The 24,890-nt window shown below is 43.6% G+C and overlaps 1 protein-coding gene across 4 annotated transcripts in view; it reads right to left on the reverse strand.

The window, feature by feature from the left end:
• Positions 1-4,352: 4,352 nt before the first annotated feature.
• Positions 4,353-24,890, reverse strand: part of LOC110496004 (tripartite motif-containing protein 46-like) — a 32,026-nt gene continuing 11,488 nt past the window's right edge. For 2 of the 4 annotated variants that reach the window (XR_016488459.1, XR_016488458.1), the window contains exons 7-13: positions 22,851-23,104; positions 21,616-21,737; positions 19,511-19,849; positions 19,178-19,238; positions 15,988-16,217; positions 6,539-6,606; positions 4,353-6,223 (exon numbers count right to left, since the gene is read on the reverse strand). Coding sequence is in view for 2 of the 4 variants with exons in the window: in XM_021571612.3 (XP_021427287.1) it covers positions 5,764-6,223; positions 6,539-6,606; positions 15,988-16,217; positions 19,511-19,849; positions 21,616-21,737; positions 22,851-23,104 (1,473 nt within the window). In the remaining 2 variants the exon portion in view is untranslated. The remainder of the gene's footprint in view (positions 6,224-6,538; positions 6,607-15,987; positions 16,218-19,177; positions 19,239-19,510; positions 19,850-21,615; positions 21,738-22,850; positions 23,105-24,890) is intronic. The other 2 variants (XM_021571612.3, XM_021571610.3) reach the window with 1 other exon arrangement.

The following is a 24,890-nucleotide window of genomic DNA, read 5'->3' on the forward strand; positions in this document are numbered from 1 at the left end:
ATGCTATACAGGCAGTATTTAGTACACTGGGCCTTAGAATGATATTGGCTTAGAGGGTATAGTTAAAAACAGATCTTGTACAGATAGTGGCGTTTACCAGCCTCAACAACCAGAATGTGCAGTGGGGTCTTCCAGATGGCAGGCTGCAGTACAGCTCTTCCAGATTGGATCTCACAACCAGCCAGGCCTTCATCAGATCATTTCAAATGACTTTTCAAGTCCCCCCCCCCTGTACATGTTACATGATGTTCATGGAGATTAAATATCGGTTGTAATTCCTCTGAGGTATTTAAAACAAGGCTCATGCTGGGTGTAATACTCACTGGGAGGATAATGTGGTCCTGCTGCATTTGTGTTGTGGCTGCATACCTCCAGTCAGCCTTAACCAATCTGTTACAGATTTAGACAGAATCTAACAGAGGTACAACCCCCAGCAGAGCCCCAAGTCCAATGGGTATATCCTCTGGCGTGCTGATGTTGATGTTCTCCGTATCCATCGGGAAAAGGGGGATACCTAGTCAGTTGTCCAACTGAATGTATTCAACTGAAATGTGTCTTCCGCATTTAACCCAACCCCACTGAATCAGAGAGGTGCGGGGGGGGCTGCCTTAAATCGACATCCATGTCTTCGGCACCCAGGGAACAGTGGGTTAACTGCCTTGCTCAGGGGCAGAACGATAGATCTTTACCTTGTCAGCTCGGGATTCGATCCATCAACGTTCCGGTTACTGGCCCAACGCTCTAATGATTTTGCCGTGCATGGTGATCGAACAGGTTTCCTGTTATATTCATCAGAGGTGTAGGGAGGTTGAACATTTCAATTATACAGATTAACAAAATATGCACACAACAGTTTTCATACCTTGGTTTTTGTTGTGAATGTGAATGAAAAAAACTGTTTTGATAATGGTTTTCACACACATACCTTATCCATAATGTAATTGGATAATTGGATCCAATTGCCTATTGGATATTAATTTATGAGGTAAGGAAGGAGGATAGTAAATGTGATCTGCACAACATACAAATTGAAATACCTTTTTACGCCTCCTTGTCTGTATACCTACAGACACAAAAGTGAACAGTTCAGTCATCTGCCCCCAATACAGCTAACCATCAACTCATTCTTATAGTCTACATATTCTTACCTTTTTGTTAATTGATATCTGTTGAATTGTGTCCATTTTCTGTTTTAGAAAGATTTGCACAAATATGAAAAGATAGATGGTATCATCATAAAACAATATCAATTTAGATCACACAAGAGACAAACCTTACCTTAAATTGAGATCTTTACATTTGTAACTTAAGCGCCTGCACCTGCTGTCCTTCCAAATCCAAGTGTTTCAGTTGGGCAGTTAGGTTCCTGCAAGAACCCCCACCAACTAAGGCGGTTCCTCAATGAGGTTCTTGGAAGAACCTTTGGGTCGGCCATTTTTGGTGCCAAGAACCCTAAGGTTCTTCAAAGAACTTTAAGGATCTTAGAAGAACCCTTGTTGAACCCCTCATTTTTTAGAGCTTAGGCAGTCTGTACCTGTGTACAGAGGGAAGGAGCTGGAATTCGGAATGGAGTGGATGGGTAGAGTCAGCCCCTATTTTATTTGCCTTCTGGGGGGCTCCGCTCAGGTAGATAGATGACAGCTCTTGCTGTTGCTGCCCCATGATTTAGCAGATGTTCATTTTATTTATGATTCATCAAAACATGTCATTTCTCACTGCAACCAAGTGTTAACATTTCTTTAAATATAGCATTTTACAGTCAGAATTGTGTTTTCATTAAACATGTGGAATTTGTTAAAATTTTTGCGTAGTCTACATTTGTCATCCATCTTCGGCATTTAGGCAACTTGGAAGCAGACCTGTATTTTTCCTTCCATTCAACTACAATAAAGTGTAATAGACATAAACCATATTGTTTAGAAAAGGCTGGGGTAGCAGCATAGCCTGGTTCCAGATCTGTGTGTGTGCTTTAGTCAAGTCTACAAAATGAGGCAACAGTGTCTTTTAGGACCATGCAGACGCATCTGAGCGGTAGGGTAGGCTTTTTGGAGCATTTATCCGGCTGAATAAAAAATGTATATAGATATTTATATCCATCCCCCACTTCTAAATCCAAGTGATCAGGAACCAGGCTAGTGACTCTATTGTCATCATCTCCAAACAGGTGGCTCCTCCACAACACTAAAGTATCTGAAAATGGTCCTTTATTTAATTCACCATATAATATACATATTTTTTTATCCCAAAAATTGTTTGTTAGGCAGTGCTGATTTTTATGTATCAGGGTTTTTATGCATGTTTGATAAAGTGAAGTACATTCCTTCATTACTGCTGTCTGTCCACAGTACATACTGAATATAGGACAGGGGGAGACTATTAATTGCATTTCCTTGATTCCTCGCGTCCTCTCTCCCTTGCGTCCTCTCTCTCCTTGCCTTCTTCTTAAAACCACTTGGTCACGCCCCTGACTTTCTCATCCAATGGGTTTTGAGAAGAGGGCCAGGAGAGAGGATGCAAGGAATTAAGGCAAATCAGTTGAGATTCTCCCAAGGTATGAATTGGGTTTACTGTTAGAGTAATTCATGTTCTACTGCCACCCAGTGGTCAAGGAGAAGCACTGCACAGATACTGGTCAAATCAAATTATATGTATTTACACTATATGACAAAGGATGCTGTTTTGAAGCTGCCACACCTCCATGTTGGTAGATTTAGAAAGCTATAGAAATGTATTAATAACTACATTAGTTTTTGCCACGTTTATTCTATTACAGACACCTTAATGCATACGTTTATATAATGTCAGCTAAACATAAAAACATATTTTAAAAATTCCTTAAAGTAACATTTTTATAAAATACTAATATTACTGTCCCCACTTCAACAAAAAATACTTAATATACATGTAATTTTGTCCTTGAAACATTTACTTGAAATACTGTAGAATTCCATTCATTCCTATTGAGGACTGCTCCTTCTGAGGAGTACCAATATGTCAGTCTGGTGGCTTCAAAGCCTCTCATTGACAAATACATACAAACACATCTAGTGTTTTACATACATCATTAGACAAAACAAGTGCAGTAGTCACCCCTCTGCAGTTATTAGGTCCCCCTCACAAAATAGGTTTCTAACCTCAAGCGTCTTAACCTGGATAAATAAATATAAAATAAATGTTTTATAGATACACTATGAAACTACATTGAGTCTCATAGGAAAGGGCTGTAAACTTATGTAAATAAGGTAGTAAATAATATATATATATATATATATATGTTAGTGCATTTTTCCACATTTTGTTATATTACAGCCTTATTCTAAAATATATTAAATTGTTTTGACAAAGAAAAAACTGTTTTTTTTAGAAATGGTTGTGACTTTATAATAAAAATAAATTCAATATCACAATTACATAAGTATTCAGACCCTTTCTCAGTACTTCGTGGAAAGACCTTTGGTTGCGATTACAAACTAGGCACACCTGGATTTGGGGAATTTCTTCAATTCTTCTCTGTAGATCCTCTCAAGCTCTGTCAGGTTGGATGGGGAGCGTCGCTGCACAGATATTTTCAGGTCTCTCCAGAGATGTCAGATCGAGTTCAAGGCCGGGCTCTGGCTGTGCCACTCGAGGGCATTAAGAGACTTGTCCCGAAAGCCACTCTTGCATTGTCTTGGCTGTGTGCTTAGGGTCGCTGTCCTGTTGGAAGGTGAACCCTCTCCCCAGTCTGAGGTCCTGAACGTTCTGGAGCAGGTTTTCATCAAGGATCTCTCTGTACTTTGTTCCATTCAACTGTCCCTCGATCCTGACTATTCTTCCAGTCACTGCGGCTGAAAAAAATCCCCACAGCATGATGCTGCCACCACCATGCATGGTGGTATTGGCCAGGTGATAAGCAGTGCCTGGTTTCCTCCAGCCTTGACGCTTGGCATTCAGGCCAAAGAGTCTGATCTTGTTTTCATCATGTTTCTCATGGTCTGAGTCATTTAGGTGCCTTTTGGCAAACTCCAAGCAGGCTCTCAGTACCTTTTACAATGTGATTTTCTGGATTTTTTTTTCTCATTTTGTCTGTCATAGTTGAAGTGTACCTATGATGAAAATTACAGGCCTCTCTCATCTTTTTAAGTGGGAGAACTTGCACAATTGGTGGCTGACTAAATACTTTTTTGCCCCACTGTATATATATATATATATACACTGTACTATTATCATAAATATCAAGGGTCTGTTTTGACATGAAAGTACTTTCAATATGAATTTAGAGAGTTGGAGAATGTTACACATGCTGAAGCAAATTAACTGAAGCTGGTTTGACTACTACTACTACACATAACAATAAGGAGGTCAGGTTCTCATTTTCAGAATTAGTCTTTATTTAGCGTAAATTGTTTGTCTGTTTTTTAAATTATTTTTTTACAAACATTCTGCCAGCAGGTGAAATCAACATTTGCCTACGTCCCAAATGGCACCCTATTCCCTAAATAGTGCACTACCTTTGACCAAGCTTTGGGCCTTGTCAAAACTAGTGCACTATATATGGAATAGGGTATCATTTTGGAAACAACCTACATTTCTAGAAAGCTTATCATTCATAAGAAGTACTGTTCATAATTTACAATCAAGCACACACAAATAATACAAAATATTCCCTAAAAGACAGTTATAATCAGCAAATGGTGGTCAATATGATTATCAGACGTGAATTATTTTAACTGCATTCTCATTCCTACACACACACACACACACACACACACACACACACAGTTAAACATTGGAAAAACAACCAATGCACAAACACATTAATCAAGTGATAAAGGTGGCTGAAGCGGTATCATTCAGTTCCTAATTTCAGTATTTCCTCATGACATGTTATCCTCCTAACTCAATCTACTGTCTACTCAATGAGTATTTAGACAGTATTTAGACCAGATAAATCACTTTAGTTGGGGTTGTGATGGAGTGAGTGGGAAGATTTCACTAACAGTCAGGACTTTTTTTCCATTGGAGATACAGACGTACAGTAGATGTGTAAATAGTTTTAGTACAGTGAAGGGGGGAACTGTTACATGATCAGAAAACTAAGAACCTCCAATTAAATTCTGGATCTCGAAGTCATTTCCACATGGGAGACCAGGTAGGTGCAATTAATTATCAGGTAAAACGGAAAACCAGCAGTAGTCCGGACCTCGTAGGGTAAGATTTGAATACCCTGGACATAGATGAACACACAGACAGAACATGACTGAGAAACTGTTTTTCTAAAATAAATATATGTTCTTGCATATATACATATATACCGTAAATATATACAGTATAGCGTGGTTAATTGGTTAATAGAGCAAGCGTTAAAGATAGGAGACATTACATAATTGCTGTGTGTGTAATTTGCCAGCCCCTACTTAAGCAATTTAGCATTTCTGGCTAAATAAAATGTAAACCAAAAAGTATGTAATAAAGTGAAATACATTTGCATATCGGTTGCAATAAAAACTAGTTTTTTTCATACAAATGAGATAAAAAAACAACAAAATTAGGTTACTAACTTTTTGCTCTGGCCAAGTAAATAGCTTACAATTGACTTTACATTCTATGTCCAATCAATCACCTAAGATTAAGGCGCCTAAGATCAATGCGCCGTTTAAAAGGCAATGTTACTGCGTTTGCAGAGATCACATTCAGGGTAAACGCTGTAGAGGTCGGCTCAATTGGAAATTACCTTTAAATGTCAAGCGCGTGCTACACCGTGGTTTCAAATTGAATCGCAGCCTAGTTATTCAGATTAGTGACACGTGATTGGATGGTGACCCTCCTGACTGGAGTCTGGTCTGCCATCCGATTGGCCACCAACTCCTGTAACTGTAGTGCCCCTCCGCCAATAAAAAAGAAAGCCGGGCAAACAGGGCCGGAGCAATCGACAGGCCCTTCCCACAGAGGACGGAGCGAGTGGGCATCGTAGAAAGTGACGCGACCCTTCTCAAAGTCAAGGCACACCCCAAGCCTGGGAGGCAGGGGGTAGGTGAGGCCCGTAGGCGAGGAGGCAGGGCTGTTGCCATTGGCGATGGTGGGGTTGCGGCGGGGGTTGGTGCCATTGCAACCATGGTTGTTATGATGGTTGGGAGCCTGGGGCAGGAAGATCTTGCCCATGCCCATGGTGAGGAAAGAGAAGGGGGGAGGGGATTCCAGGGAATCCTCTGCCCCACTGTCATGGCCACTGTCTGGGTCATAACTACAGGGGGAGGTAGAGAGAGAGAGAGAGAGGAAGAGAGAGAAGGAAATAGAGAGTGCGGAGTCACACACACACACACACACAACTAGGGACCGTATACATAAAGCGTCTCAGAGTAGGAAGGCTGATCTGTTCCCCCTCTCCATGTAATCTCATTCATTATGATGTAAAAGGATAAACTGATCCTAGACCAGCACACCTACTCTGAGATGTTTTTTTTTATACAAGCCCTGATAGTCTCTCCTCAACCAATTTTCCATTGACTACTTCCTGTCCTCCCTGCACTTTATAGCCTCATCCTCCAGCACCACTCACCGGGGACTGGCCATGTCTTGCGGAAGGTGAAACCACTCTTGTAGTTTGGCCTCTAGGCCCACTCCCACCTGTGGAACAGAGAGAGGCAATGAAAGGGGGCAGCAACATACAGTGGGGTTGAAATTACTGGCACCCTTGAAAATATGAACAAAACAATGTAGAAATAAATAATTAAAATACTATATTGTATGCTATTTATTTGTATTATTATATTCTTGTATACTAATACAATTACTCAGAGTAACATATTCTATTTAACAAGTAATACATAGCTTTTTTATGTATCTACAGGTGCATTTCGGAAACATATTCGAACCCCTTGACTTTTTTTCCACATTTTGTTACGCAACAGCCTTATTCTAAAATGCATTCAATTGTTTTTTTCCCCTACTAAATCTACACAAATTACCCCATAATACCCCATTTTACAAATGTATTCAAAACAAAAAACTGATCAGATTTACAGACAATTTACTCAGTACTTTGTTGAAGCACCTTTAGCAGCGATTACAGCTTCAAGTATTGGTCATGACGATACAAGCTTGGCACCCCTGTATTTGGGGAGTTTCTCCCATTCTTCTCTACAGATCCTCTGTCAGGCTTGATGGGGTGTCATCGCAGCACAGATATTTTCAGGTCTCTCCAGAGATGTTAGATCAGGTTCAAGTCAGCGCTCTGGCTGGGCCACTCTAGGACATTCAGAGACTTAAGCCACTCTTGCGTTGTCTTGGCTGTGTGCTAAGGGTCCTTGTCCTGTTGGAAGGTGAACCCTCGCCCCAGTCTGAGGTCTTGAGAATTCTGGAGTAGGTTTTCATCTGTACTTTGTTCCATTCACCTGTCCCTCGATCCAGACTATTCTTCCAGTCGCTGCGGCTGAAAAACATCCCCACAGCATGATGTTGCCACCACACTTCACCGTAGGGATGGTATTGGCCAGGTGATAAGCAGTGCCTGGTTTCCTCCAGACCTGACACTTGGCTTTCAGGCCAAAGAGTTCAATCTCGGTTTCATCAGACCAGAGAATCTGGTTTCTCATGGTCTAAGAGTCCTTCAGGTGCCTTTCGGCATACTCCAACCAGGCTGTCATGTGCCTTTTACTGAAGAGTGGGATCCGTCTGGCCACTCTACCATAAAGGCCTGATTGGTAGAGTGCTGCAGAGATGGTTGTCCTTCTGGAAGGTTCTCATCTCCACAGAGAATCTCTGGTCAGAGTGACCATTGGGTGCTTGGTCACTTACCTGACCAAGGCCAATCTCCCCCGATAGCTCAGTTTGGCCGGTCAGCCAGCTCTAGCCTCGGTGGTTCCAAACTTCTTCTATTTAAGAATGATGTTCTTGGGGACCTTCAAATCTGCAGAAATGTTTTGGAACCCTTCCCCAAATCGGTGCCTTGACCAAATCATGTCTGAGCTCAACAGACAAGTCCTTCGACCTCATAGTTTGGTTTTTGCTCTGACATGCACTGTCAACTGTGTGACCTTATATAGACAGGTGTGTGCCTTTCAAAATCATGTCCAATCAATTGAATTTACCACAGGTGGACTCCAAAAAAGTTGTAGAAATAACAAGGATGACCAATGGAAACAGGATGCAACTGAGTTCAATTGAGGGCCTGAGTACTCATGTAAATGTGTTTAGTTCTAATACATTTGCAAACATTTCTAAAATCCTGTTTTCGCTTTGTCATTAGGGTTGTGTAGATTGAAGGATTTAAAAAAAATCAATTTTAGAAAACAGCTGTAACTTAACAAAATGTGGAAAAAGTGAAGGGGTCTGAAAACTTTACGAATGCAATATATACGGTTGAAGTCGGAAATTTACATACACTTAAGTTGGAGTCATTAAAACTCGTTTTTCAACCACTCCAAAGATTTCTTGTTAACAAACTATAGTTTTGGCAATGACACAATTCATTTTTCAAATTGTTTACAGATTATTTCACTTAATCACAATTCCAGTGGATCAGAAGTTTACATACACTAAGTTGACTGTCTTTAAACAGCTTGGAAAATTCCATAAAATTATGTCATGGCTTTAGAAGCTTCTGATAGGCTAATTGACATCATTTGAGTCAATTGGAGGTCTACCTGTGGATGTATTTCAAGGCCTACCTTCAAACTCAGTGCCTCTTTGCTTGACATTATGGGAAAATCAAAAGAAACCAGCCAAGACCTCAGAAAAAATTGTAGACCTCCACAAGTCTGGTTCATCATTGGGAGCAATTTCAACGCCTGAAAGTACCACGTTCATCTGTACAAACAATAGTACTCAATTATAAACACCATTGGACCACGCAGCCGTCATGCTCAAGTCTGGCTCATCCTTAGGAGCAATTTCCAAATGCCTGAAGGTATCACATTGATAAGAGAAATTTCTTCTCCAGGTTCATAACCCAATTTAATTATATTACTCAGTCTACAAACCAGAATTTGTAAGATCCTGGTCAAATGAAACAGACAGAGGCCCAGCTAAATAGTCAAAAATGTTTATTCACGGGAACGTTCCCCAGTCAAGAATACAAAAGCATTCATTTTATACTGACTTCTCACGCCCACACATTCACACAACCATACGCACACACACAGATGCACACACACATGTCCTGCTACCCAGCCGACAGAGATTAGTGACCTTGTTCTTGACACGTACTCCCTGTTCTCTCCCAATCTCTAGTCAGGTCGGCACCAAGCTCAGACAGTCTGTGTTTATATTACCATAAAGACATATTGTTTTACCCTAATTCTGACTAGGACTACACATTTATTGATTATGATTTTATACATTCTAATCACTTCCATACAATTATATGTTTCAGGGCGGAATATTCGAATCATTCAATTAACAGATAATTCTCAACTAACACACATTCATCTGTACAAACAATAGTATGCAAGTATAAACACCATGGGACCACGCAGCTGTCATACCACTCAGGAAGGAGACGCATTCTGTCTCCTAGAGATTAACGTACTTTGGTGCGAAAAGTGCAAATCAATCCCAGAACAACAGCAAAGGAATACAGCCCGTGTTGTGGTTGCCAGAGGAGGATGGTTGGGCACCCGTAGCAGTGGGGTCGCGTACCTCTGAACGCCATCCAGTTCAGTGGTGGTGGTGCACTTCTCCAGGAGGTCTAATGCATCAGTCATGTCTCGAGCAGGTGACCTCCTGTGGCTTCCGATTGGAGAAGGTGTCCATCTCCCAGAGCATCTCTACATTCTGAAGGAGGTCAGTGGCTGCACAGAGGGATGGAGCTGGATTGCTTCTGGTGAAGAGGACTTGCTGTGACTGTACAGCTTGGGTGGAGAGAAGTAGATGGGCTCGACCTTGCACAGCCCAACCCAAGGATGTATGGACAGCAATGGGCCCTCCTTCTGGTCCAGCTCGTATAGGCTCAGTCGGGGTGACGAAATGTGGGTGGTCTGACCCAATCAAGATAAGTGGCGCTACTCTGGCCAGGTTAGGAAGAGGCAATCCTCGTAGATGAGGATATTGTTTCTGTATAACACTTACCGGGCAGGAGTGCTCTGAGAGATTGAAGCCATCTGCTGTGAAGGCATTGGTGATGTTATAGGCCATATCCCGGTTCCCTGAAGGTGAAATGCTAAAGGTCACAGCAGCGCCTTTCATTTAGATATTTAGATAACATCATGTCGCACCGTTCTGAGATTAAGGGTCTCGGGTGTCCCCTCCAGGTTAAGCTGACGGGTGGCCGCCGTGAGGATGATAGTTCTTTCTGACCCATCATCTAGAACGGCGAATGTGTCGATGCTTCTCCCTTCACTTTGCAGAGTGACCTTGACCACCTTCAACATGAGCCTTGGAGACCGGTTCTGCAGGTCGAGGTGCACCTCCTTTGCAGCTCCTAGCATGGCCATGCTCTTTCTGTGCTTGGGGAATTACATCATGCAACACGGTGAGATGGATTTCCTTACAGCGATTGCAGGGTTTCCTCAATGTGCAGGTCTCCGCCTTATGGCACTTGTAGCATCGCTCGCCTGAAGTGATCCAGGCCTTCAATTGAGTTTGAGTGAGCTTTTTTACCCTGGGGCATGAGCCAAGGAAGTGCCCCTTACTATTGCAATATGGGCAGTAAGGCTGGAATTTGATGGTCTTGCTCTTGAGGGGTCTTCTTCCTGGGTTCCTCCCCGGCTTCACTATTTAAGTACATGGTAGTGGGATTTGGCCTTTTCTGTCCCTCCTGGCGTTCAAACTCCTTCCTTCCCCCGGTTCTCTATGGCTGAGATTGTGGCCTGGTGAGCGATGCTCTTCGCCTTTGCCTTCACCTCCAACCATGCAGCCAGGACTCAGAGCATAGGTGCTTCTCGAGCCCTCTCTCAGGATGCCCTTGTTCAAACAATGTTCAATGAAACTGTCTCTGAGGTACACTGGAAGTTTGCTAAGAAGCCTGTCCACGTGGGAACCACATTTCAGCTCGTTCCTGTCTTCTCCTTCAACAGATTGGAGCATCGAGGTCAGGGATTGGACAGCCAGGGAGAACTCTTGGAAGGCAGCATGGTCTCCCATTTTAATTGGAGATGTGTTCAGGATGTTGTTTAGTTCATTCTGGACTAGCTGGCGTGGCTCACCATATCTCGCCTTCAGGGCCTGGAGAGCAGCAGTGTATGGTGTTGCGGAGTGCATAAAGGATTGGGCCAGCCTGTATGCACTGGGAAACCACAAATGATCCATTAGTATTTGGTATTTGTAGCATTCTGAGAGATGACTGTGAATACCCAGTAGGCTCTCCAATGCCATTTCCAAAAGGACAAATTCACTCTCCTTTCCACGCTCAAAGTATGGCAGTTTGGGTCTGGGAATTCCATGGGTCTGGGAATTCCATAGGCTGAGGCTACTAGAAGTTTCATAATGTTCGCTCCCTCTTCTGGTTGCGTGAAGGATAAACCCGGGACTTCTGATGAGCCCACTGTGGCCTCATTGGGCAGATCCCCTACTGTCCCAGACCCTCCATTGGTGGCAGCCGGAATTGGGTGAGAGCCCTCCCACCTGATGTTTGAGGACTGGCCTGGCCCTGGACGAGAGGAACGATTTGCCGGAAAGGCGAAGGAGTGATGCTTTGTCCAGATGGAGGAATGCTAACTTGTGTCACTGGCATAGAGGGCGTTGGTGGAGCGGCCTGTCCCCCGTGCTCCATGTTGGCGGTTGACCCCGGAGCCTCCGGGGACTGTGTGCCATGCTGTACCAGATGGGCAGATTGGGAAAGAAAGGCAGATAGGTCAGGTCCTTGTGGAGGTCAGGTCCATGTGGAGGGGTGGTCAGGTCAACCCCCTGTTCGTTCCTCTCCAGGAAGGATGAGACCATCCGTGCCTCCTCCAATTCCCTTCTGGCTTGACGGTGCCGGCGCTGTCATTGGCAATGAATTCCAGTTCCTATAGAGCTCTAAGGGTCTGCACATCCAATTGGTGACATCGTTCGTCAGCCTGTCGTTCCTCCTCAATCTGACGCTCAATTTCCTCCAAAGCTAATAACTTCATCCTCTTGTAGGACAGCGGTCTGTGAATCGCTGAGGGCTAGTGAATGGCGGCTGCCATGGCTACTTCCAAAGGGGTAACCACTGGTCGAACTCCCACTCCGTCTAGAGTGCCTCGACGCTTTCCCATTAGTTAAGGGGTGAGCGGAGCCGGTCCTTGGCTCAGAGGGGATGGTTGATGCTGAAACGTACAGTTGATCCATCACCACTTTGAGCTCTGGTGGGCTTGCCCTTTGATGTCGGAAACTCGACCACATAATCCTTAAGATAACCAGGTACTTGCCTGGTTCTTCTGGTGCTGCTGGTGGTTGAGGATGAAGTCATTGTCGCTTTAGGCTTAGCTCCTGGATATTTCCTTTGTTCCAAGACCTTTCCCTCAGCTGCTCTCCCCTCCTCTTCCTTTCAGTGGAGACAATTCTTCCCTCTCCTCCTCCATTTCCTTTTCACCTGTCTTTGGTTCAGTCATCATCCAGCTCGAAGGACCATTGAAAGATTAGTGGAATCTGTGTGGGTAGCTGGACAGGTAGGATGACTGACAGAGGAATGGATGAGACTGAGGCAGGAATTCCTTTAACCATAAAGTGGTATATTTACTGGGTCGTCTGTGCTGCATAACAAAGGAAACAAATAACATGTATCCGATCATTCATGATTAACATAATTAGGGAAGTCAACAATCTAGTTAATTTAGAAGTCAATAGTAATCATCCGCAAGTCATTTAGGCTCGTAAATATTTATCATAAATCATGAAAATCATGAAAGAATACAAACAGTGGTTATTCAATCTATAATCCTCATTAGTTTGATATCAAAGTCAATCAGTTAGCAAACAATTACGTTTCTCATTTCAATTGTCTTCATGTAAACAATGTCCTTACATAGTAAGCATATCGATTGCAAAGTTGGCCTATGAGGATCCGTAGGGCCGTGATCATTGACAATTCACATTACACAATATGTTTGAAGCATGCGCTCCAAGCCGCGCTCCGCGGTATTAACTATAAACAATAACTGATGGCCCACTTTCCGGATCGCAACAGATAGTTCAGATGAAAGATAACAGTCGGTGGACTTACGTGGATTCATGGACGCACAGAACTTCTGGATCAGATGGAGTTAAGGAAGAGAAAGCAGTGAGCTCAGGCGATGGCAATTTCCTCCTTTTATGGAGTTGAGATCTGTCGGACGTTTCCACCTGACCTAATTAAAGCGCCCCTGGCCCAGCTGAGTACGTGGCAATGAATTAAAGAATTATTCCACCAACTCCATGGGCCTTTTCTACACCTACAAACCTGACTTGGTTTCACCAGCTCTGTCAGGAAGAATGGACCAAAATTCACCCAACTTAATTTGAGAAGCTTGTGGAAGGCTCGCCGAAACGTTTGACCCAAGTTCAAGAATTTACAGACAATGCTACCAAATACTAATTGAGTGTATGTAAACTTCTGACCCACTGGGAATGTGATGAAAGAAATAAAAGCTGAAATGAATAATTCTCTCTACTATTATTCTGACATTTCACATTCTTAAAATAAAGTGGTGATCCTAACTGACATAAGACAGGGAATGTTTCTAGGATTAAATGTCAGGAATTGTGAAAAACTGAGTTTAAATGTGTTTGGCTGAGGTGTCTGTGAACTTCTGACTTTGACTGTGTACATCCCCTTTATCTGCTGGATTCAGGTACTGTCTTGATGGAAATAACTTTCTCTGGTGTGATTATGTGTCGGTATATTAGTCAAAAACCTGCTTGCCATGAGGCTGAAACTTGGCAGCAGGGGGATGTTCCAGCAAGACAATAACCCCAAGCACACATCAACATTAACAAAGGAATAGTAAATTGACCACAAAATCAAAATCAACACCTCCAGGCGAGAGGGCCCAAGGCCCGATCCAGGATCTGAGTGGGTCTTGATCCAGAATTCTAGATACTGTCACAGGTCTGGGTCGGCTCTGATATGAAGGTGTAATTTTAACTGACTTCTCCGAAAGGACCTGTACAGATCCGAAAGAGACTGCTGCAGTAGAGGAGAGAGAGACCTTGTATAATTTATGCTGCTGCTCTTTTCAAGAGTGGCGCGTGTAGCTTGTTATTGTTGTTGGCCAACTATAAGTCATCAAAGTGCAATTGGGCTACAGTCATAGAGCCTCAATGTGGCAAAAGTTAGGAGATATCTAATCAATGGAAGATGGAATTAAAATGACAGAATTAAAAGTTAAGGTGAAGGACAGGCTACAATAACCAAGAGCTAACAGGTAGGCTGCTATACTTAATATTCTAAATGGGGTTGTTGTTATTTGTAACTGTAGGACGAGAAAGAGCATGCAGCCTCAATTAGCCTAGCAGCCTCAATTAGCCTAGCCTGCTCCCTGAGTCACTCGCTCACAGTATCAAGGCCCCTCCCCACCTGCTAGAGTGGACATCTCTCTCCCTCTCCCTCGCGTTTTATCAGCTCTGGATAATGAAGTAGCTTAAAAAGTGACTTTTCTGCTTCCCTCATTCGGATCGGACAGGGTTTGGATCTGACCATGTCTATACGGAACGGGTCTAGTGGTCCTCGGGTTCGTTCGGAACGGGTCACTATTTTAAAAATGAATTTTTGCATGTCGGTTCCGGGTGGAAAAGCCCCAGGTTCATTTCAGAAGGGGTCCAAAAGTTGGACCCGTGAAGACCTCTACTCCAGACTTGAACCCCATTGAATACCTGTGGTTCAAATTGAAGAGGGCAGTCCATAAGCGCAGACAAAAGATAAAGGATTTGGAAAAATTCTGTATGGAGGAATGGACTAAAATCCCTCCAGTCCAATAGTTCTCCAATCTCATAAAACATTTTAGGCACAGTGCTGAGGTATTGAAAGTTATTGAAAACAGGGTTGCATAATAATTTTTACCATTATCTTTTTGAGAAAAAAAGTCATATTACATGTTAAACAATCTCTTTCTCCGAGCAATTATATTAGTATAAAATAATATCGTTTCCAGATTTTATTTTGTAGCATACAATATAGCTCAGCATTTTCTTGCTCATCAAGGGTGCCAATAATTTCACACATACATTTTCATACACGTTTTTGTATATTGTATTTTGTATATAGTTTTGTGTATATATACAAAAAAACACATAAATACACACCATACAACACAGTAAGGGCCCATTCTAAATCGTCCTCTAAGGGTTTCCCAACTGGCGGCCCACGGGCCAAATGGTTTTATTTATACGTTTTGAGATTTTTATTTATAAATATATAGAGAGATTTTTTGTGTGTGTGTGTGGGGGGGGATTTTCATTGTTGAACATAAGACTGCAAAAAATCCAGGATATCAGCTCCAAGTGATTTTCATTTAAGAAATCTGTTCCCAACTATTTTCATGCATACCAGAGAGACGTGATCATATCAAAATCAAATAAAATGTTATTTGTCACATGCGCTGAATACAACAGGTGTAGGTAGACCTTACAGTGAAATGCTTACTTACAATCCCTTAATTAACCAGCAATGCAGTTTAAGAAAAACACCCCCCCAAAAAGTAAGAGATAATAATAACAAATTAAAGAGCTTAAGTAAATAACAATTGTGGGGCTATATACAGGGGGTACCGGTACAGAGTCAATGTGGAGTCAACATACAAATGTAAGCAAGGTTTGAAATTATTATGTTTTAGTATCTGTTTGGGCTTCTTGCAGATCAATTTGCAGTCAAATTATTTGTAACTATGATCCGGCCCCCCAACCATCCGCACAAGAAAATAAAAAATCTGCCTACGGCTGAATCTAGTTGCTGATCCCTGCCCTATGCACCTGTGGAGATTTGAAAGGATTTGATTGGTATAAGCAATACGGGTTAACTTCCACCTAGCAGAGGGCAAATCCTCTCAGATCTGGTGAATATGTGAATATGGCACTGGCCTTATGGGACGATTTGGGATTGGGACAAACTCTCCTCCCAGTCATTCCACTTACTTTGACGAGATAGGAGCCGGGCTCCACTGAGCATGCCCAGTAGTGCCTGCCCTGGGTGATGGCCACGTCGCCTACCAGGAGGTCTGCAGTCAGGTGACAGGAAGTGAGCGCTCGGTCGGCGGCCTGCATCAGGGACAAGCCGGGAACACTCCGGGCACAGCGCTGCTCCTTACTCACCACCAGCCGGTCGGCATGGAGACCCCAGCGAGAGTCCAGGTAGAAATTTAACACTGAGAGAGAGGAGGCCAGGGGAGGATAGGGAGATGGAAAGGGGGAAAGAAAGAGGGAGGGTGGAAGGAGGAGTGCATAAGTAGGAAGGAGGGAAGAGGTGGGTTTTGATGAGATAGAGTAGAGAAGCGAAGTAGGAGAGAGGGAAGGAAGACGATAAGGGCACAGAGGAGGTAAATACAGGGTAGTGCTGAGCAATTAGTGCTTTTTGAGGTTGGTTCGATTATTCAAAAATAGTCACTTTTTTATTTTGATTTCGATAAAAGAAATTGACATTAAATGCAATGTGCATTATGTGTGCTGAATTCTGTAAAAACACAGAATAAAACAATGATGGTAGTGACTGCTTATTACTTAACTATCATTTATTCACATTATTTCATAAAATATGTGTTTTATTTGATAACTTTATATTTAATTCCGAGTCATCTCATCTCTATCACTATTTTAGTCATTTTTCAAGGTAAATAAGGCATACTTTTATGACTGCTCAATACCAACAATCAATCACTTAGAGCATGTATTTACAGGCTCGTGAAGCAACTGCTTTCTGTTCCTCTTCATTGCACGTTCTCTCTTGTCTCAGTCTCTGTGTCTGCTCCGCACAGACCAGACAAGTTCAAGCGGGCACGCAATAGATTATGGTCATTGTAGTTAATTATCAGGTTTTCTGTGCTAAACAATGTAGAATATTTTTCCTGTTGAAAACTAAAACTCCCTACTACATCGCACAGTTCAGGCTTGATCTGAGTTATCTATTACAGAAACCGCACATTGAGCTCACAGAACAAAACAGAACAAAGTGGAATTCAAAATAATTGAACCGATGTCGGTCAATTAGTTGTTTAAAAAACCAAAAATAACAGATATTTCTGTTAATCGAGCAGCACTAATACAGGGATAGAGTAGTAAGATGCAGCATATTCAGAAAGTATTCAGACCCCGATTTTATCCACATTTTTTACAGCCTTATAAATTGTTTTCCCCTCATCAATCTACACGCAATACCCCATAATGACAAAGCAAAAACAGTTTTTCAGAATCTTTTGATAATTTCTATTTAAAAAAAAACTGGAAATATCACATATACTTAAGTATTCAGACTCTTTACTCAGTACTTTGTTAAAGCACATTTGGCCGCGATTACAGCCTCGTCTTCTTGGGTATGACGCTACAAGCTTGGCACACCTGTATTTGAGGAGTTTCTCCCATTCTTCTCTGCAGATCCTCTCAAGCTCTGTCAGGTTGGATGGGGAGCATTTATTTCTGCACAGCTATTTTCAGGTCTCTCCAGAGATGTTGTTCAAGTCCAGGCTCTGGCTGGGCCACTCAAGGACATTCATAGACTTGTCCCAAATCCACTCCTGCATTGTCTTGGCTGTGTGCTTAGGGTCATTGTCCTGTTGGAAGGTGAATCTTTGCCCAAGTCTGAGGTTCTGAGCACTTTGGAACAGGTTTTTATCAAGGATCTCTCTGTACTTTGCTCCGTTCTTCTTTCCCTCGATCCTAACTAGTCTCCCAGTCCCTGCTGCTGAAAAACATCCCCACAGCATGCTGCCACCACCATACATCATTGTAGGGATGGTGTCAGGTTTCATCCAGATGTGACGCTTGGCATTCAGGCCAAAGTTCAATCTTGGTTTTATCAGACTAGAGATTCTTGTTTCTCATGGTCTGAGAGTCCTTAAACTCGAAGCAGGCTATCCTGTGCCTTTTACTGAGGAGTGCTTCCATCTGGCCACTCTACCATAAAGGCCTGATTGGTGGAGTGCTGCAAAGATGGTTATCCTTCTGGAAGATTCTCCCAACTCCACAGAGGAGCTCTGTCAGAGTGACCTTTGGGTTCTTGGTCACCTCCCTGACCAAGGCCCTTCTCCCCTAAGTGCTCAGTTTGGCTGAGCGGCCAGCTCTAGCAAGAGTCTTGGTGGTTCCAAACTTCTTCCATTTATGAATGATGGAGGCCACTGTGTTCTTGGAGACCTTCAATGCTGCAGAAATGTTTTGGTTCCCTTCCCCAGATCTGTGCCTCGACACAATCCTGTCTCGGAGCTCAACGGACAATTCCTTTGACCTCGTGGCTTGTTTTTTTCTCTGACATGCAGCGTCAACTGTGGGACCTTATATAGTCTGGTGTGTGCCTTTCCAAATCATGTCCAATTAATTGAATTTACCACAGAGGTACCCTAATCAAGTTGTAGAAAACATCTCAAGGATGATCAATGGAAACAGGATGCACCTGAGCTCAATTTCGAGTCTCATATCAAAGGGTCTGAATACTCATGTAAATAAGGTATTTCTGTTTTTAAATGACTGAAATACTGTTCTCGCTTTGTCATTATTTGGGTATTGTGTGTAGATTGATGAGTGGAAAAAAACAATTGTATACATTTTAGAATAAGGCTGTAATGTTACAAAATGTGGAAAAGTGGTCTGAATACTTCCCAAATGCACTGTATAGAATCAGGGCAACAAAGAAAGAACTGAGAGGCTTAACAGAGAAGAGGGATAAAGAACTGTCATGCAACTCCTCTGGAATGAAAAAAAGGAGACATGGACGAGGAGAGAGGGAGTCAAACAGTCTTTCATCAACAAACTAGAAACTAATAGAAAACAGTCCAAACAGAAGGTCAATCAAAGGAGAAGGAGATGCATCTTTCCTAAATTGGGATTATTAATATTCCCGAGGGAAACATAGCAGAATAGAATCATTTACCAAGGGAGACATTGACCATTCCGGACTTCCCAGACTCATTAGCATAGATCTCAATCAACCAAATCCATTTGTTAAGCCTCAGGTTTTAACAAATAGCAAACCTCATCAACACACTCTTGAGATCTCATTATGGAGGGAGAACGAGGGTGGCTGGGAGGACAAGATATGCATGGTATAAATGTAAAAAGAGGTAGAGAGATATGTGCGAAGCAACAAGAGGAAAAATGAGAAAAGAGTGTCGATGCTCACATTAACAGGCAGAGGGAGAGATGTGGATTGAGAGAGTGGACCTAGGAGTGGAATGAGAGAGCTGAGGAGAGACGTGTGAAGACAGTGTTTAGAGGAGGGGTTGGATAGAGAGATGGGATGGGAGGAGAGTTGGATGGTATGGGTAGAGAGAAGGATGGGAATGGGCAGAAAAATAGAGAAATTAGTCATTAAGATGATCTCTATGGATACTGTTCTGATGCATATCAGTTATACCAATACTGATGAGATCGTGTGTGTGTGTGTGTGTGTGTGTGTGTGTGTGTGGGTGTGTGTGTGTGTGTGTGTACCTATAGAACAGTGTATAGACCTCACCTGGTGCTGGCGGGGTGTGTAGGTACACCTCCTCACTGTACTCCCCGAAGCCCGCCTTGTTGCAGCCTCTCACCCTCAACACATACACACTGTCCATCTCCAACCTGTCAATCACAGCACTGGTTCCGCCCACCTCCTCCAGCCGCTGCCAGCCCCAGCGGGCTGCAGCCAATCGCCCTTGGATACCACCCCTGGCCCCGCCTCCTGGCACCACCCCCCGGCGACGAAACTCCACAGAGAAGTGCCAGGCGGGGGCGGATTCCTGAGGCAGCCGCCAACACAGGAAGAGCTGGTCATAGGCCAGGGTCTTTTGGGTGTCAATAACAGGGGCCAGAGGGGCTGATGGGAAAAAACATTACAGCTGTCAGTCAGATGTTGGATACAAAAATATACTCTCTGGCTTGATTACATATGCAACACTACCAAATGTTCACTACAGTTTGCTAATGCATAGTTGAAGATACAGTATGATTCAGTAAAACAACATAATTAATGGCAGACTCATCGAGATGATGTTGCCATGAGCAGCACCGCAGATATTCAGAATAGCGCGATGCAACACTTTGCTCTCACACAGCCACACAGAGTATCTGCGCATGTGCACGGGTGCGCTTCACACTTCTACAACGTGATAGCTACAGGACAAGTTTAACCTTGCGCTTTAACGCTCTTAGTTGTTGTGGAAATTGACCCACTCTGCTGTTTATCTTGTGCATTTATTTAATCTTGCTGAGTCTACCTTTAAATTGAATTACCACCAAAATGTTACATGATTGTATTCTGTAGTATGTAATTTCTCTTATATCCTCTCTTTCCCCTCCTAAATCCCTTTTTCAAATACTCTGGCTCTAACCCTGCTCTCTGTTTGACTATTCCTTTATGTCTCTATAGCCCTCTCCTCCATCCTCCGCTCTCTCTGACTGACTCTACCCTCAATGTCTCCCTAGCCTCCTCCTTTATCCTCCTCTCCTCCGCTCTCTCTGACTGACTCTACCCTCAATGTCTCCCTAGCCTCCTCCTTTATCCTCCATCCTCCTTCTCTCTGACTGACTCTACCCTTAATGTCTCCCTAGCCTCCTCCTTTATCCTCCTCTCCTCCGCTCTCTCTGACTGACTCTACCCTCAATGTCTCCCTAGCCTCCTCCTTTATCCTCCATCCTCCTTCTCTCTGACTGACTCTACCCTCAATGTCTCCCTAGCCTCCTCCTTTATCCTCCATCCTCCTTCTCTCTGACTGACTCTACCCTCAATGTCTCCCTAGCCTCCTCCTTTATCCTCCATCCTCCTTCTCTCTGACTGACTCCATCCCTCTACGTCTCCCTAGCCTCCTCCTTTATCCTCCATCCTCCGCTCTCTCTGACTGACTCTACCCTCAATGTCTCCCTAGCCTCCTCCTTTATCCTCCTCTCCTCCGCTCTCTCTGACTGACTCTACCCTCAATGTCTCCCTAGCCTCCTCCTTTATCCTCCATCCTCCTTCTCTCTGACTGACTCTACCCTTAATGTCTCCCTAGCCTCCTCCTTTATCCTCCATCCTCCTTCTCTCTGACTGACTCTACCCTTAATGTCTCCCTAGCCTCCTCCTTTATCCTCCATCCTTCTTCTCTCTGACTGACTCTACCCTTAATGTCTCCCTAGCCTCCTCCTTTATCCTCCATCCTCCTTCTCTCTGACTGACTCTACCCTTAATGTCTCCCTAGCCTCCTCCTTTATCCTCCTCTCCTCCGCTCTCTCTGACTGACTCTACCCTCAATGTCTCCCTAGCCTCCTCCTTTATCCTCCATCCTCCTTCTCTCTGACTGACTACCCTCAATGTCTCCCTAGCCTCCTCCTTTATCCTCCATCCTCCTTCTCTCTGACTGACTCTACCCTCAATGTCTCCCTAGCCTCCTCCTTTATCCTCCATCCTCCTTCTCTCTGACTGACTCCATCCCGCTACGTCTCCCTAGCCTCCTCCTTTATCCTCCATCCTCCGCTCTCTCTGACTGACTCTACCCTCAATGTCTCCCTAGCCTCCTCCTTTATCCTTCTCTCTCTCTGGCTGGCTCTATCCCTCTACCCCTCCCTAGCCCCCTATCCCCTCCTTTATCCTCTCCTCTGTCTCACCCTGGATGAACTGCAGGTTTGTGAGGAGTTTGAGCTCTTTGGAGACGTCCAGCTGGAAGTGTCTGAAGGAGGGATCAGCAGCCAGAGAGAAACACTGCAGCCCCTCGATGGACGTGGATAACCTTGGAGAGCGAGGAGGGGGAGAGAGAGGGGGGGGGGAGACTTTTAGAATAGTTGTTTGGGAGTAGATAACAAGTCCGAGGAGGGAGGTATGCACTACGCAGACTTAACCACTTTAATTATTAGGGTAATACGCAATTAGAGTAACTTTAATTGATAGCAGATAGATTCATCTTGGTTAATCCAGAACTAAAGTCTCACGTAATTGGTCAGCTGCTTGATTACATTTTGGGTCCATGCATGTTAAGAGAAGGGACTAAGAGACGCTAGAATAAGGAGCAGAACCGGAACGAGGAGCTCCAACGTCTCTCTTTGCAAGTTACGGGCTGCTTGATTACATTTTGGGTCCATGCATGTTAAGAGAAGGGACTAAGAGACGCTAGAATAAGGAGCAGAACCCTTCCGAAATCCAAAAGATGCTAATACCTGCGAAATCGTGATTTGACCAAATGACCAGTTACAAAAAAACCAAACACCAGAACTACTGCTGCTTGTTATCCCACGCAACCCATTCCATTCCCTACAGATTCTATGGTACCAGTTATGTTTACATAGACCTGTCCACGAGAGATTACAGATACTGTAGATTAATGAGACTACATACTGCAGCAGTCTACTGTCTACCTGTATAACTACATGTCTCATGCCACTAATCCCGTGTCAGTCTAACAAGCCATCATTGGAAACAGTGAACACTGGTTGGAGCACAACGACATAGAACACCCATCGCCAAATCCACGCCACGTTATCTTTCACAAACAGGTCTACTGACTCCCTCTTGTGGCCATTTGTCATTTTGCTGATGCCGTGGGATGAGCAGTGAAAGCATACACAAGAGGGAAAGAAGAATAGACAATAGACATTGATTGAAGGACTGGGTGAGAGAAAATAGAACAATAAGAACAGAGAAACAAACAAAGAAACATATAAAGAAATAAACAGAAAAATCAACAAAACTAGGGCGTTAAAGAGCCCTGGGTATTCGTCCAAAATAGAACCCTATTCCCTACAGTGCACTACTTTGGATCAGAGCTCTATGGGGAATAGGGTGCTATTTGTATAAGCTTCCACGCTGTCTGCTGCCCAGCCAGTCAGACCTGTTGTGTGTAAAGTACCTGCTGTGTGTCTGGCGCGCTGCCTGGACGAAGCAGGGCGGGTCCGTCTCCTTCAGCAGCTCTTGGGAGAAGGCCATGAGGCCTGCATGCTCTAGCAGGCTCCGCCTCTCCGCCACCTGGCCCGCCAACGCCTCGCCCCGCCTCTGCCGTGCCCCCTCCAGGGCCTGAGACAATGAGGCGTGGCGCTCAGCGAGGAGGGCGGTCAGGTCTCTCACGCTCTGAGACAGCTGCTCCCGTGCCGCTACGCTGTTTGCCTGTGGACAGACAGCAACACACAGGAGTAGGACCATAGAGATATAATGTATGTCAATCAATATTATTCCAGGATCGTGTTCTATTTCATTCTGTTGTTAAGCCTGGCTACGCTGTTCAACAGTCAGACAGCAACACACAGGGAGGTTAGGAGGACCACAGAGATGATGTATTAGACAGCAACACACAGATTAGGACCATAGAGCTACAGTGGGGCAAAAAAGTATTTAGTCAGCCACCAATTGTGCAAGTTATCCCACTTACAAAGATGAGAGAGGCCTGTAATTTTCATCAAAAGTACACTTCAACTATGACAGACAAAATGAGAAGAAAAAAATCCAGAAAATAACATTGTAGGATTTTTTATGAATTTATTTGCTAATTATGGTGGAAAATAAGTACTTGGTCACCTACAAACAAGAAATATTTCTGGCTCTCACAGACCTGTAAATTCTTCTTTAAGAGACTCCTCTGTCCTCCACTTGTTACCTGTATTAATGGCACCTGTTTGAACTTATTATCAGTATAAAAGACACATGTCCACAACCTCAAACAGTCACACTCCAAACTCCACTATGGCCAAGACCAAAGAGCTGTCAAAGGACACCAGAAACAAAATTGTAGACCTGCACCGGGCTGGGAAGACTGAATATGCAATAGGTAAGCAGCTTGATTTGCAATTATTAGGAAATGGAAGACATACAAGACCACTGATAATCTCCCTCAATCTGGGGCTCCACGCAAGATCTCACCCCATGGGGTCAAAATGATCACAAGAACGGTGAGCAAAAATCCCAGAACCACACTGGGGGACCTAGTGAATGACATGCAGAGAGCTGGGACCAAAGTAACAAAGCCTACCATCAGTAACACACTACGCCGCCAGGGACTCAAATCCTGCACTACCAGACGTGTCCCCTTGCTTAAGCCAGTACATGTCCAGGCCCGTCTAGAGTTTGCTAGAGAGCATTTGGATGATCCAGAAGAAGATTGGGAAAATGTCATATGGTCAGATGAAACCAAAATATAACTTTTTGGTAAAAACTCAGCTCGTCGTGTTTGGAGAACAAAGAATGCTGACTTGCATCCAAAGAACACTATACCTACTGTGAAGCATGGGAGTGGAAACATCATGTTTGGGGCTGTTTTTCTGCAAAGGGACCAGGACGACTGATCCGTGTAAAGGAAAGAATGAATGGGGCCATGAATCATGAGATTTTGAGTGAAAACCTCCTTCCATCAGTAAGGGCATTGAAGATGAAACGTGGCTGGGTCTTTCAGCATGACAATGAACCCAAACACACCGCCCGGGCAACGAAGGAGTGGCTTCGTAAGATGCATTTCAAGGTCCTGGAGTGGCCTAGCCAGTCTCCAGATCTCAACCCCATAGAAAATCTTTGGAGGGAGTTGAAAGTCCAAGTTGCCCAGCAACAGCCCCAAAACATCACTGCTCTAGAGGAGGTCTGTATGGAGGAATTGGCCAAAATACCAGCAACAGTGTGTGAAAACCTTGTGAAGACTTACAGAAAACGTTTGACCTCTGTCATTGCCAACAAAGGGTATATAACAAATTATTGAGATAAACTTTTGTTATTGACCAAATACTTGTTTTCCACCATAATTTGCAAATAAATTCATTAAAAATCCTACAATGTGATTTTCTGGATTTTTCTTTCTAATTTTGTCTGTCATAGTTGAAGTGTAGCTATGATTAAAATTACAGGCCTCTCTCATCTTTTTAAGTGGGAGAACTTGCACAATTGGTGGCTGACTAAATACTTTTTTGCC

This window comes from Oncorhynchus mykiss, chromosome 18 (assembly GCF_057628025.1).
Source record: "Oncorhynchus mykiss isolate SJ-2025 chromosome 18, ASM5762802v1, whole genome shotgun sequence".
Lineage (NCBI taxonomy): Eukaryota > Metazoa > Chordata > Actinopteri > Salmoniformes > Salmonidae > Oncorhynchus > Oncorhynchus mykiss.